Source organism: Oncorhynchus keta, chromosome 2, assembly GCF_023373465.1.
Source record: "Oncorhynchus keta strain PuntledgeMale-10-30-2019 chromosome 2, Oket_V2, whole genome shotgun sequence".
Taxonomy (NCBI): Eukaryota; Metazoa; Chordata; class Actinopteri; order Salmoniformes; family Salmonidae; genus Oncorhynchus; species Oncorhynchus keta.
In genome coordinates, this window is record NC_068422.1 from 43,312,325 (window position 1) to 43,328,053 (window position 15,729).

Here is a 15,729-nt window from a genome sequence, read left to right on the forward strand (position 1 = left end):
AGTCACTAAAACGGTAAACTTCATAAGAGCAAAATCTTTAAACCACAGACAGTTTGTCTCACTGTTGGAAGAGAGAGTCGGGTCATGCATATCTCCCCTATCACACAAACGTGAGATGGCTGAGTTTGGGGAAGGTGCTTAAAAGGGTGTGGGACCTGAAGTCTGAGATTGCTGAGTTTTTGCAAATGAAAGGAAAATATGTGGATTTCCCTCAACTGCAAGATAATGAATGGTTGACTGATTTTGCCTTCACCATGGACATCATGGCCCTCATGAATGAACTGAATTCCAAACTACAAGGGAATGTACAGATGTACAGCCTTGTCAAAGCTTTCAAGGGAAAATTACTCCTCCTGATTCGAGAAGTAGAAGAAAACAACCTCACCCACCTTCCGGCACTACTAGTCTGTTCCCTATCAGATGACCAGCGGGAGAAGTATACATCGCTGCTGTGTGCTTTGAACTGTGAATTTTCTCGTTGTTTTGACGATTTCAAAGTGTTGGAAAATGACATGCTGCTGGTTTCCTCTCCTTTCAATCAATCAATCAATCAAATTTTATTTATATAGCCCTTCGTACATCAGCTGATATCTCAAAGTGCTGTACAGAACCCCAGCCTAAAACCCCAAACAGCAAGCAATGCAGGTGTAGAAGCACGGTGGCTAGGAAAAACTCCCTAGAAAGGCCAAAACCTAGGAAGAAACCTAGAGAGGAACCAGGCTATGTGGGGTGGCCAGTCCTCTTCTGGCTGTGCCGGGTGGAGATTATAACAGAACATGGCCAAGATGTTCAAATGTTCATAGATGATCAGCATGGTAAAATAATAATCATCACGGGCAGAACAGTTGAAACTGGAGCAGCAGCACGGCCAGGTGGACTGGGGACAGCAAGGAGTCATCATGTCAGGTAGTCCTGAGGCATGGTCCTAGTGCTCAGGTCCTCCGAGAGAGAGAAAGAAAGAGAGAAAGAGAGAATTAGAGAGAGCATACTTAAATTCACACAGGACACCGGATAGGACAGGAGAAGTACTCCAGATATAACAAACTGACCCTAGCCCCCAGACACATAAACTACTGCAGCATAAATACTGGAGGCTGAGACAGGAGGGGTCACATCACTCCAGCCAACGCTTGGCATTGTGCATGGTGATCTTAGTCTTGTGTGAGGCTACTCGGCCGTTGAAACCCATTTCCTGAAGCTCCCGACAAACAGTTACTTTGCTGACGTTGCTTCCAGAGGCAGTTTGGAACTCGGTAGTGATTGTTGCAACCAAGGATATACTTTTTTTTACGCGCTTCTGCACTTGGCAGTCCCGTTCTGTGAGCTTGTGTGGCCTACCACTTCTCAGCTGAGCCATTGTTGCTCCTAGATGTTTCCACTTCACAATAACAGCATTTACAGTTGACCAGGGACGCTCTAGCAGGGCAGAAATTTGACAAACTGGCTTGTTGGAAAGGTGGCATTCTGTGACGGTGCCACGTTGAAAGTCATTGAATTCTTCAATGACCATTCTACTGTCTGTTTGTCGATGGAGATTTCATGGCAGTGTGCACGATTATATACACCTGTTAGCAATAGGTATGGCTGAAATAGCCAAATCCACTCATTTGAAGGGATGTCCACATACTTTTGTATATATAGTGTATTTCCCTTGCTATGAGGTAAGGTAAGTCCATTGGTCAATAGACACTTGATACTGGATTTATTCAGGGGATCTTCTGTTGTGACCTTAAATGACTCCTCTGTAGGCTACACAGATGTGAGAATATCCCAAAACTGGAGGTGAGCGCTCTGCCTAGACTTTATTAGAGGTCAATATGTGCAAACATGACATACCTTGTCTCCGTGACAACCAAGCTGACCAGTCAAGGAACATTAACACTTGGTGAAACGTCCCCCTGTACTCTTATCACAGCCCCTACCTGCCAGAAAGGGAGGATGATGCTTTGATCAATATCAAGTTCAATGCGATCCATCACGCATTTGAGGTAAGCAATCCCCTTACTGGTCATGTGTCAGGCAGAGAACGACACATACGGTGAATATTGTGCCACTCATCCATGTCTGTTTCCTGCACCACAGCACATTCTCAGAGACCCATGGGCCAAACACATCCTGAAGGAGACAGGAAAGAGCCTGGTATGAGGGCTGCTCGCTTTAACAGGAAAGTTATGTAGCTAGTAGTATACCCACCTCACCCACTCGAAAAAATATGTAGTGCGTGGAGAATAAATGCTTTGGTAGGTATTCAATACTTGCATCCATTATATTAGCTGGCATCAATAATATAATTTTTGACATCTACTGTAAGAGCTTGGCATTTATCAAGACAAGCCCTGAAGGTTTTGAAGTTGTAAGTCTCCCTGCTATGTGAAGCGGTGGGTTTAATAGCCCTGTATCTCTCAGTGGGTTTGTACAGTACACAATTCTCTATGCATCGCACATTTTTTCCTGAATTCCTCTGGAGGTAGGCAATAGGAAACAGCCTATTTTCCTCAGAAACTTCACACAGTAAATATCATATATGTCCCAAGTTAGAATTATGCCATTATAGACGCCTCTGAGTGTTTGTTTGGGTGTTGATCTCTGAAGGGCTCAGTGGGTTTTGGTCTGGTATGAGAAAAGCTCAAGGCATTCACTGAAAATCCAACACTCGTTAACGAGTACCAAGAGGCAGGGGTGAGCTGCTGTCATAGAGACACATTATATCAGTACCATACGGGAATACATTTTTCCGTTGATGATAGCAAGCTGTCCATGCCCTGAGGTAGCATAGCAGTCCCAAACCATGATGCTCCCTCCACCATCCTTTACACTGGGGATGAGGTTTTGATGTTGGTGTGCTGTGCCTTTTCTTCTCCACGCATAGTGTTGTGTGTTCCTTCCAAATAACTCAGCTTTAGTTTCATCTGTCCATAGACTATTTTGCCAGTATCGCTGTGGAACATCCAGGTCATCTTTTGTGAACTTCATACGTGCTTCAATGTTTTTTTTCTACAGCAGCGGCTTCTTCCATGGTGTCCTCCCAAAAGGACGTATTGTAGACTCAACAGAGATGTCAGTATCTTCTAGAGATTTCTGTAAGTCTTTAGCTGACACTCTAGGATTCCTCTTAACCTCATTGAGCATTCTGCGCTGTGCTCTTGCAGTCATCTTTGCAGGACAGCCACTCATAGGGAGCATAGCAACAGTGCTGAACTTTCTCCATTTATAGACAATTTGTCTTACTGTGGACTGACTTTTAGAGATACTTTTGTAAACCTTTCCAGGTTTATATAGACAAGAAAAATACAATAATTTGTGTATTATTAGTTTAAGCACACTAGTTTAAGCACATTAGTTTTAAGCACACATTGTTCTGACTTAGATGAAGATCAGATCAAATTGTATATCGAATTTATGCAGAAATCCAGGTAATTCCAAATTCACATACTTTTTCTTGCTACTGAATATCTATGGGACATTGTTCATCAAAGCACCATGTGAACCTACACAGTATACTAAAGCTATTAGAGCTACCTGTATTGTTAAAAGGGTCTGGGGAAACCTGATTTAGACATAAAGGGAGCAGTACGATTTTCCCTGCAGTAAATCATCCTTACCAGAAAGAATTTCCTCCATATTTCACTGAACAATGGCTCTGCTCCCTGCCTGCTATCTTTAGAAGCACATGTTGGGCTTTTATTACATCGTTTACGAGTCCATTGTCCAGGAGCACATTCCAGACGTCTTAAAGCCAACTCTATGCACCCCATAGATCTCAGAGGGCACCAAGAAAACAGTACACTTTTTAAAAAAAAATCTCATAATCAATAACGCATACATTTTTAAAATCATATGTGTTCTCAGCATTGATTCTAATGAGATTTCTAAAGATGATTGGACATACTTTCACCATGGTAAAACGTTGTCTTACGGTAAACAGGTGAAAGTCAAACCTTTATGTTCTGGTCACATTCAGCACGTAATAAGGTGTACCCACAGTCACTGTCTGTTTGAAAAATGTCTTCACAGTCTGTGACGTTCTATGCCTGGTCACAAATTAAGAAGAAGACGGAGTGTTTAATGGTAGGATGAAAAAAAGGAGGGTGTGGGCATAATAAATTCAATAGTATCAATATTTTTCTTTGATCATACATGTATTACCACATATTACCAGAAGATGTCAGGATGGTTCTGAGGTAATGTATCCATGTGTCTGTGGAGGCCTGGCCTGGACTGTACCATCCACCAACTGTATGAGGTGTTCAACTTCACAGACCCAAAGATGTATGTGGGCAGCCTATGGACCACAGAGCAAAACCAAATAATTATACATCCTTCTTAGGGTATGTGACTTTTTGTTTCCCTTCTCTCAAATGTGAGTGAGTTAGTTTGCTTCCTCCCCGGTAGTTCTGTATGCTGAAGTAATTTACTATTGTGTAGTATCCTTTCTATGCCAATAGATCCAGTTGCAGTACTTGTCTTTGATACAGACCTACTTAACCATGACGTGACGATCAAATACTTTTCCTTTGCCTTCAGATACCATTCTCGAATTCTGTCTTTTTATCCGACAACATTTCAGCCTGGACAGAAAGAGGTATGAATCTCTGGAGTCGCTGGCTGTGAAGGTCCTCTCTGATTGGAAAAGGGCTTTTCTGCTTACTGTAGTCCTACCTGGATGAAGATCAGTAGTTATTACCTATTAGTGTTGTGATAAACTGAGTTTATAGATGATATGGCCACACATTGATTAATTCACCTGCGTGCAGCTAACTAGGGGGGAACTGCACAGGTGCGCGTAGGACAGGATAGGAAACCCAGTTCTCTGGTGTTGGGAGCAATTGCCTTGTGGACGCTGCAAGGAGAACTCCTTCGTTGTGGTAAAGCTACAGCAAGAGCTGTTACCAGTATTGTTGGGCGGAGCCCAAAGAACAGTCGGTGTATAGATGCACAGACTGAGTGTTGGGTATTAGACCGAAGAGTATCGCACTAGCTGACATAGGTTAGCCTGGTTTATGCCGAAGATGGGAGTGTGCGAGCTAGGACAGCATTTGACATTCATTTGACATTTTAGTCATTTAGCAGACGCTCTTAGCGACTCTTAGTAGTAAGTGCATGCATTTTCATACTTTTCCCCTGTGGGAATTGAACCCACAACTCTGCGTTGCAAGCAACATGCCCTAACAACTGAGCCACACGGGTATTTGTTTGAAGATTTAGGAGCTGCGTAACCATTTCACACAGACTGTGTTTCTGGTCCTCGGCTGAAGAGTGATTAGTGCAAGGTCGGCATCAGCCGAAGGGGAGGGGTGCTCACATGAACTTTGTCAGGACTTTGGTCTGAAGAAGAGTACGGTTTGCACTGTTGAATAAGAGACGGAACCTGGGTGGAGCCAACAAAAATAATTGCCTAATGGATACAAACATTGTGACTGGCCTCTATTAAAAAGAGGAGGTTCCCATGAGCTTTCTATAGGCTAGGCTTACTATATTTCTCAACTTTCCTAATATTAAGCACATTGTTTATCTTTACAACAGGAGTATTGTCTACCTGGCTGGCATGAAAATGAACCACTGGATAAGCTTCCTCCATTTGCTATTTAATAGATGACATGTATTTTTCCCGCTGCCCCTGTTTTGAGACATGTGCATGATAATGGTCCATTTTAAATCAAAACAAGTTTCACACATATATCATTTAGTATATGTAGAGACGAGATTGCATCAAGAAGAGTCTGATGGGTGACAATATTAGCCTATTTCTTGTGAATTATATATTATCACTTGTGAATGATGACCAGCTTAAGGCAAGAATCCTAGTCACACACCTCATGTAGCCTAGCCCATAGGCCTACATTGGGGCAAAAAGGTATTTAGTCAGCCACCAATTGTGCAAGTTCTCCCACTTAAAAATATGAGAGAGGCCTGTAATTTTCATCATAGGTACACTTCAACTGTGACAGACAAAATTCGAAAAAGAAATCCAGAAAATCACATTGTAGGATTTTTAATGAATTTATTTGCAAATTATGGTGGAAAATAAGTATTTTAGGGTGCATTACGGCCACACAAAGGGGATGCCACCGGGAAATGCCAGGCATTAGTAAGTACTTGTTAAATTGTGAATGAGAGACAGATGATTTGTACAGCCTGCGCAAAGAAACAAAGCAGAGCTCGTGCTTTTCAAGCAACTTTTTCCAAATCATCATTAGGATCGAATCATGTAGCCTTACAATGTATTAAAACTCTAAACATATAGCCCAACATTTGTAGAACAACTAAAGTTACAATAATAACTCTAAATTAAGCATATAGGAGTACCCATTTTTTTGTTTAGTGCTCAACACAGAATAGCCGCATGTGCGCACTCCCTCAAATCGTTTGGTGAAAATATCCTTTCTATTTTATTCAGCTTTGTTCAATTGTATTCTTTATATTATAAATAATGCCACGGAATTGTAAGCAAATCTTGTCTGCTAAAGGAAGTAGTGTAGCCCACAGCCATTTGGAATAGCCAGATCAGGGTCTAACATAAGGACTACTCAGAGTATGTGATTCTGTTCTCCTGAAATAGACTACATTTTCTTCATATCATGTTTCTTTAGACCTGTCTAAAATAAATAATGGATTTATTGTGAAGGGGTCGGCTATTATATTACATGGATTTATTCGACTTTTTAAAAACGTATATGTTTTTAAAAATTGTGTGGAAGCCAGGAGATGCTAAATGTGTTTATGTTAATTAATGGAAAATTACCATGAGACCGATTCCAGCAACAAGGATTACAGGAACAAGTGCTCCATCTAAATATAGCGCTCTCCACACCACTTCCAATTTCACTCATTTAATAGACTCCCCCCCCCCCTTCCTTAACATTCATAGATAATATCTGATGTCCCTTTGCATTGTCATCTTATTTTTCCCCCTATGTTTAGTTAATTTTAGAGTGTTTAGGGATTAAGGTAGAGTGTTTAGGGATTAAGTGCAGGGACCGGGTAAAAGGCAGGGTAAGTTAGGGAAAGCGTAAGGGTACTGGGCTGTCTATTCATGGGTTCTGCTAGCTCTGCTGGGTGATTGGTTGATATTCTATGTGTTTAATAAATGGATTACTGTGAACTACAAACTGTGTTGTATCCAATGCACACTCTACCCTGTGATGGAAAATGTTATGTTTGTGCTTTTCTAATGACCAATTTCTGTGTTCTATGTTTGTGCTGTTCTAATAACCAATTTCTGTGTTCATGCAAGTGACTGATTGAACGTGCCTGGGAGGAATTCTCACTATCAGTAGAGCACTTTGGTAGTACGCCCAGAACTTTGTTTTGAGAACGCAAGGGATATCTCAGTTTCAAGGTCTCAGCTTGGAGAGGAAGCCTTGTGAGGTATTGGTCGGTCACATGCATGAACCAAACGTTAATGATGAATTAATTATGAATGATGAATAAGCTAAATCGTGCAAATATAACTTGTCTGTGTAAGCAGTATATAAGAGAACTAACGGGACTGCTCCGGGAGAGCTAACTTCAGACCGGTACTTTATGCACCTAAGTTTGACTGTGACCTCTTCAGCATGCTGTTAATGAACAATGATCCATTTAAGTGTGGATATCAAGTGTCCCTGTGTAGAATTTCCAGGAAAACCGCATAGTAGGTTTTACTATAGAATGAATCATAAAGAGAGGGGAATCTCTAAGGGCACACTGTTGAGTGTATCTTTCCACTTATTTGGAAACTCTAGTTTCTAGTGAATGAGTGATCTTTACATCTTTCTTTCCATGGGAAACACAATTTGCTTTATATCCTGCAGGAATCGATGAGTGGTATAAAATTACTAAAAGCACAGCATTTCATGTCATTGAAAATGTCAACTTTATTTCGAAAAAATAACTTTTGAATAATGATACATTACGCATATTGAGATATTCCATCCATGTACAACTTACTGTGGCTCTACAATATACAGATATCACAATCTTTAGTCCTTAGATCCCAGTCCTGACAAAACATGTAGGCCTATCATGCATATTGACAGCATTTACTGCCTCTCAAGTTGCAACGGATGTATTTTCTACTTGATTAGAGTATTTAGAAGTACATGAATTCCGTATGATACAGCTACAGCTGTGCTACATGTACAGTACTACAGAGTACATTATTATTTTAATAGGAGTACATGTTGACCATGATGAATAACTCATTGGTGTTGTACTATACTGTTGTTCACATTGCTGAAGTACATACTGGATAACTAACTGTTTTGTTCTTTCTGTGGGATTAGTATTTTCAAAAAATGTGACGACCTCCATTCCTGTTGTAAACAACGCTGGACAGTTTTGAGCATTTGGAATTGACTTCTGCTGTATTTCAATTAGATGTCAAGGATTTGAAGCCATTTTAATCATCATTTTCAAAGTTTCTGTGTTGAACCTTCCTTCTGTAGTTACCCAGTGAGATTTCCAAGGTACCATGGCACTTGCCTGTCTGTTATCAAAGGAAGCTCATAGTGAAGGTTGCAAAATTCCAGTGGCTTTCCCAAAATTCCCAATTTTTCAAAGAAGCCTGTTGGGAAGATTCATGGCATTACGAGGGAAAAGCAGGAAATACGGGAATATTCCAACCAGGCTTTCTGGAAAACCGGGGAATGTAACCGTGATGTAGAAAAGCTCAAATCACCGTTAGCTTGTCAAACCAGACTTGCGTGTCACAATAAATAAAAAAATGTCTTGAAGATGAACATATGCAACAGCAGCCTCTGATAAAATACTGTACATGTTGCAGTGATGCGAAATTATTGTTTTTTTTCTTTGCTGTTTTTTTTTTATTTTACATAAAATGTTTGAGAGGAACATTAAAAAACCTTGCGGCAATGCATCACAAACGTTTTCTAGCATCCTCAAAGTGTTTTTTTTTATCATAAGGGATCTGGAACCCCTATCTCCAAAAAGTATACATTTCCATCATATTAACATAGGCATTTACAGAGGCATAACTCCCCTCCTGTACATACACAGTGACTGTACACAATTCACTTTTGTTATATACAGCACATTCACACAACATCACCACGATCTATTATCCCTGTAATAGTGCATGCACACACAGCCTCTTAGGCCTACACTCAAACCAAGAGGAGAATTCATACAAAATGTGTTGAATAGTTAAGTACAATTCTCAAATATGTATGATATGTGTATGTTTCACATTTCTTCAAGGGGGCATGATAACCAAAGCGATAGTTCACCCAAACACAAAATTACATATTGGTTTCCTTACCCTGTCATGGGACCGAAATTAGTATTTTTCAAGCATCATGTTCAAATAATCTATGTGACTTTGTTGAGTTTGACAAGCGACTTTAGATACTTTCGAATTATTTTGACATTTACATTTTCATTTTAGTCATTTAGCAGACGCTCTTATCTAGAATTGAAATCATGTATTGATTTGGGCATGATGCGCGAATAATATCGGTCCCATGACTTGAATGGGATTTGTGCCACAAATGCTAAAATGCTAGCATGTTGAAAGAGTGGCAGGGAAACTAAACCAAAGGATGCATTGCTGCCATAGCTTGTCCATAGACGGCTTACAGTGTAAGGAAACCAATGTCATTTTGTAATTTGGGTGAACTATCCCTTAATTTCACCCCAGAATATTGTCTGGGCTATTTCTTAGTTGGAACAACCATGTCAAAGAGTTTGTTGTTTTCTCCATCAACACATAGTACTGAAATGTCACTAACATAACACATATTTAGAGAAAGCATTACAATATGAATTGAATAGAAAAACGATTATAGTACAAGATGAAATCATTTGTATCGTATTCATGTACATTGTGGAGTACATGCATGTCTGTTCTCATATAAATACCAATGTTCCCTTATCTGAAACAATACAATCCCTTAGTTTAGAATTGTATCTCAAGAGAGATGTCTATGACCATCCCTCTTTTTGTTTTCTTTTCACTCCTCACTCAAAGTTTTGTCATCCATCACAAGTTGTTATTTCTCACATCCCCCCTTTCACACTACTCTCTCAGTCCAGTCGAGAATCTGTGCAACTTCACCTTCCGGGCATTCTCTTCCCACTTCGGGCCGTCTGTTTCATATCTGGGTAGAAAACAAAGACGTTCAGTGTGGGCAGTGTTACAAAAGTGTTGCCTCTTCACCTCAATGGATATCTTTATTACACATATACGCTGAGAATAGATCGCACGACAGCTGCTAAATCAGTTGTGCTTGTACATGCACAGCATGCTTCCAACATGTTTCACTACGCTTTAGCAATATTTTGCGTCAGAACTTTCTGTACCAACAATGGTTATCTGGGCCACTGGAAGTCCAGTTTGTTCTGATGGCCCAAGGCGATCATGGAGTTCCTGTTTCTTCCTGGTAGGTCCACTGGTCCCAGGTCAGGGCTGGAGGGAAATGGGTTATTGTTATTGGTGTGCTCCAATGCTATTACAATGAGCAATGCATTAGTTTGCACAACGCTTGAGAACAGGATGGTTTTTCCACATGCATTTCTTTCCAAGAGAGGGTCTCCCTTTTGATAAATTCTGCATATCTCTATATATCATTGGACCACTCTGAAATACATGTGGAATTCTCCAACTCCTCCTTGCATACCTCAAACCTGACACTGCAACCCCTCCGCTATTAGTCTGGGTCCGTGCCCAGCTCCCTCACTCTGAGGAGTGCCCATCCAAGTTGTGGAATACGTTGAAGGGCACAACAAATAGCTGTTCTTTCCTCAAGCTCTTCAACTCCCACCAGATCCTTATGTTCTACAACCCTCAAACAGAATAATACCACAATTCATCCACTGACACAGCCATCTTGCATGAACAAAATAAAATAAAATCTTGAAGTGCCAAGAACCTGTCATAGTTTGGTATTCGTCTAAAGTCGCTAAGGCTGTCAATACTTTCTAACCCAAAATGTCCACGTCTTTTTGTCTACTCCAAATATGTTGGCGTAGATTCCTGCTTAGTAGAAGCTGACATACTGTTAGAGGGGGCCAATTGTGTTTTGTTTAACAAATGAGGGAGGTTGGTTTGTTTTCAGTAGTTTTGAGCTTAGGCCATTTAAACCCAGCAGTGCTAGTCACCATTTACCACCAGTGGAGAGAGCCAGTGAACTTGGGAAATATAATTTTACAAGCTTGTACTCAGATAATAACATTTAAGCTTATCATATTTGCCTCAGTCATATTGAAATAAACGGTGCATAGTCGCTCCCTGACACTGAAGAGTGCATCTGCTTTGTGTACAAGTCAGTTTTTTTGCTTCATTTTGAAATTTTCGGGACGCTATTTAAGATAGATTCCAGTGGTCGTGGGCTAAGTTCTCCATGGCGTATGCTGAATGTTGTAAAATAAAATATTAAAGCCGTGGTTATTACTCAAGATAATTTGTCAAGGCAAAGACTTCTGACAGTTGTGTTGACTGAGTAACAATATATTCTGGTTAGTGGTACATTTTATTCTCAAAATCCATTTGATTTTGACTTGTTTAGCTTGGCTGATAATTTGTCACAGGGGAAAGTTAAATCGCTACTTACAAGTGATGTTTTATAACTGCATTTTAAAAAGCAATATAAAAGTAATTTAATTTGAGAAAATGATCTCTAAATGGTAAAATGATATGAGTCGGTTGGGCATTTTCAGTATTTTCAGTGTCTATATTCTTCCTAGGAAGCAGTTGAATCATTCTGCAAACACAACCCATGACCTACTGCCAAAGACAGTCTTAACTCCTCTTTCTGCTAAGACTAAATTATCTAGAAATAATAGGCACCTACAAAATATGAAACTAAAGCGAGCTGTGATTAATTACAACTTAACCTCTCCTTCCTTGTAGCATGATTAGCTCAAGATTTTCAAAAATCCTTGAAGGAGCAACAAGTTCCAACTGTTATTTTTAATTTTATGAAGTTAAAGGTAATCCTAGTGTTAGGTGCGTGTTTGTTTACATATACTGTAGTAAGCGATACAGTATTTCGAGTAGACTGAGTGTTTCCTTCGTGAGAGAGCGAGAGAGAGCGGGGGTGGGTGGTGGGGAGTGGGGGGTGGGTGGGTGGGTGGGTGGGGAGTGTCCTCACCGGTAAAGCTGTGGACAGGATCTCTTGAGGGAGGTGGATGTTTGTCCCAGTCTGCTCTGGTTCCTCAGCTTGGTCTTCTTCACCAGATCCTTCACTCTGCCCCACGTGTAGTTCTCACTCAGCTACACAACCAAACACACATCTCTCAGCATTAACGAATAGACGCTTTACCCACTGTTTGGTCGGGTAACATCGAGTTACGCTGATTTAGATATTTGCACAGTAAACAGGGGTTGAGGGTATTGTGCAGAGCCAGTGAGTCAGAGGAGGGATGTTAGAGTGACTCACCCGTCTGTGTGGGGCAGAGAGACCCTCTGTACTGTCAGAGAGATAGGAGCGCGTATCTCCCTCTGTGTAGCTCATCCGATTCAGGCCCCTCTTCCAAAGGGGCACCAGGGGCTGGCATCCACCCTGGTCACTCTCTATAGAGAGAGAGAATAAATGAATCAGAAGATCTGTTTATACCTGGTTCTAGCATGCATACTTTGTTCTGATCTTGTCCACATTCTGATTGTGCCCACATTTTCAGACCGGTGTAGACTGGAGATGATTAAAATACGCATTGTGATCTGATTGTGATATTTCTGACCATCTACGAAGGTAGTCAGGCACGCATTGTGTCTGGAAACCTTACAAGTGTAGACGGATCTGGACAGTGAAACCGTTTAATTAATCATTATCCCACCTTCTTAACTAATTGATAGGTGGCACCATTTGACTTATGGCATCAATATGGGTCTTAAAATAAATAAATACATACATTTTTTAAAGAATAGTTGATCACAATGCAAACACAGTGAGACTAATTTTAATACCATGTGTAGACATATTTCTGAAAATGTGGGCACAATCAGAATGTGGGCAAGATCAGGACAAAGGACACATGTTAGCGCCAGGTATAAATGAGGCTAGAGTCACAAGGGTTGGAACCACTCGCTGCTCATAGTGGGGGGAAACTGTTATGACACATGGTGATGTGAATCAGCAGTCCCAGAGGAACCCCTTCTTTCAACCTGCCGCCACTGCCCACTCAACCTCCCCACGTCCTCAATCTGTTATCGCAGCACCATTCGCCATCCTCCTACTCCCCAGCTCCAATTTCCTGAATCCTGCTTATCGGAAGAGCAAGAAATTCCTGAATCCATGGGACTCTATATGTTCCCTCCATTTAACTACCTCGTCAGTATGTTTTTTTAAACATTAGATCTTTATCAATCCAAACGCACAGATATTTGTAGGCTGGAACCCGCTCGATGAGAGAGCTGTCCAATGAGTGAATATGTAGCCCTTTCGAGATTTTTTTTGTGAATTAAAGAACAACATATATTTAGATTTGCCCGTATTAAGTAAAAGTTTTAAATCAACGAGGGATTTCTGTAATGCAACAAAATCAGATTGCAGCTCTAACATAGCTCGGGCAACACTCAGTGCAATGGCATACATAACCGTATTGTCTGCATAGTGATGAATATTACAGGATTGCATAGACCAATATTATTTATAGAAATAGTGAAAAGAACAGGTCCCAATACCGACCCTTGCGGTACACCTTTCGTAATATAGTGGCAACTAGACTTGACACCATGAGAGAGCACACATTGTGTCCTGTCGCAGTGTTCGTTAACTCTTGAGGTCCAGCTTGTATTCAGAAAGTTTAGTAAATCTGCCTTTAGTTTTAACGCACCACAGTTACGGAATATCTTACAAAACAAATTACACCTGGATTCCCTGGTGCCTATAAGGAAGTTTAAAACTCTGTTGTTAAATTAGTTTATTGAAGTGTGCAATCATTTCAATGGACTATTATAACTTGTTGTAATAACCTGATGTAATGTATTTATAGCTATCTTGTGTCTTATCTTTTGTTGTTGTGTTGGTGGAATCTCTGTCCTCAGGGCACCATTACAAATGAGACACTGGTTTCAATTGGTCTTCCCTGAATAAATAAAAGTAGATAATAATAGTCAGCCCACCTGAGGGAACGTGAGCCACTCCGAAAACAGGAGAGTAAAAACATGACGAAAAGGTGAACATTGGGGGAAATCACACCTGGGGTCGTCGCCCGGTCACATTTTGGTAACCCCTAATGATTTTTAAATAAACCCAGAAAATCCATTTCAGGAAAACTTTGGGCAAACATTACTATAAATTGGTCTTGTGACTGAATGATTACCGCAGGAGCAGGTTATGAAGTGCTAATCTACCTGCCAATGAAATAATACACTATGGTTTTCCGAGAGAAACAAAAGGATTGGGCTGGACACATCTGATGAGATTACAGTCAAACTGGGACAAAATTACTTTTGGAGAATTTATGGAATATCCATTGGATTTTGAGTGAGGAGAGATGACTGGATGTAGATTATGGGTTGTTATCATGTTATTAAGTAGTTAACTGACCTCCCCTGGCTGTGAGTCCTGTGTGGTGTGTGACCTCAGGGATGGTGGAGAGGTCAGAGAGGGTGCCGCTCACGGAGGTGGTCAGGAACTCGCTCCTAGAGTGTCTTTTCTGTTCATGGAAGGCCAGGCCGGCCGTTCCACAGCTACAGTGCTGCAGGAAGAAGTCCTGGGGGACAGACAGGAAGAGAAGATACAGGACTTTGAGTAGGAGGCATATGAAATGTATTTTACAATATCCAAATCTAGTTTCGTTGTTTTTCTCACTCGTTGGTCAAGAATGGCCCTCTAATACTGCATACTTGGCTCAGCCAGCAACCATCTGTTACAAATTCAGGAGAGTGAAAATGTGTTATGGCCATCACACTCTTGTATTTCTTGGCCTCATATGCTACCACATTTTTTACAAGAGTCTTTGGGATATTTGAGTTTATTGTTATTGTTTTAAACCTACTTCAACTTAATAACTTACTTTAATTATTGTTTTCATACATAGTGTGTATTTACTATTTCTTTTCCAGATTGAGTTGGGTTTATGCTAACCTAACCTCAAACTTCTGAACTCAACATTAACTTGTCCAAAGTAGGCCTTCCAATCTATGTGCCATGCCGATACATGTATGGTGATTCAAAGAACAATGAGAGACACTTTCCGAGTCATTGTGTAAAGTTGGAATTTGTCAGGAAAATGTTCACATCCGTTTATCCCAGCTGAGGAAACTCTGGATGTCACATCCACGCTAAGGTAAAAAAAATCACATTTATAACTCAAACAACGCAGGCACCCAGCAGTAGGATAAACGGAATAAGATGAAAGCCTGGAGACGAGTGTTGTTTTTTCCTGCTTCATAGTTAACATTTAAACGTGCAGTGTCACTTCTACAGTAGGGGGATTTTTCATCACGTGACGTTGACACACTCGCCACTTGCACAACTTCAGAACCCAGGACCGATACTCAGGAGGCTCATTAGGGGAAGTCACTTCCTAATCTTGTGCAAAATAATTTCCTTCTCCGCTCTGAAGTTACCTCTAACCTGGACACAAGGTGCAAACTCTACACTAGAATAGAATCATCTCTGGGCAGTGCTCTCTTCCAGAATTCCTTGTTTTAACACTGAATAGCCTGTTACGAAACCACTGGATGTTTAAACATAAAAAGGGGTAAATAGCATGATGAATGACCACTGAAGTCACACTCCATGGCTTTGTTTTTGTCTCACGGGACTTTGACCATAGTCTGAC

General features: G+C 40.7%; 1 protein-coding gene across 3 annotated transcripts in view; it reads right to left on the reverse strand.

The window, feature by feature from the left end:
* Window positions 1-7,687: 7,687 nt before the first annotated feature.
* Window positions 7,688-15,729, reverse strand: part of LOC118400776 (uncharacterized) — a 36,672-nt gene continuing 28,630 nt past the window's right edge. For 2 of the 3 annotated variants that reach the window (XM_035797780.2, XM_035797795.2), the window contains exons 4-8: window positions 14,490-14,655; window positions 12,378-12,511; window positions 12,090-12,211; window positions 10,300-10,405; window positions 7,709-10,097 (exon numbers count right to left, since the gene is read on the reverse strand). In XM_035797780.2, the coding sequence (XP_035653673.1) occupies window positions 10,309-10,405; window positions 12,090-12,211; window positions 12,378-12,511; window positions 14,490-14,655 (519 nt within the window). In that variant the 3' untranslated portion in view covers window positions 7,709-10,097; window positions 10,300-10,308. Of the gene's footprint in view, window positions 10,098-10,299; window positions 10,406-12,089; window positions 12,212-12,377; window positions 12,512-14,489; window positions 14,656-15,729 lie in introns of all 3 variants that reach the window. The other variant, XM_035797787.2, reaches the window with a different exon arrangement.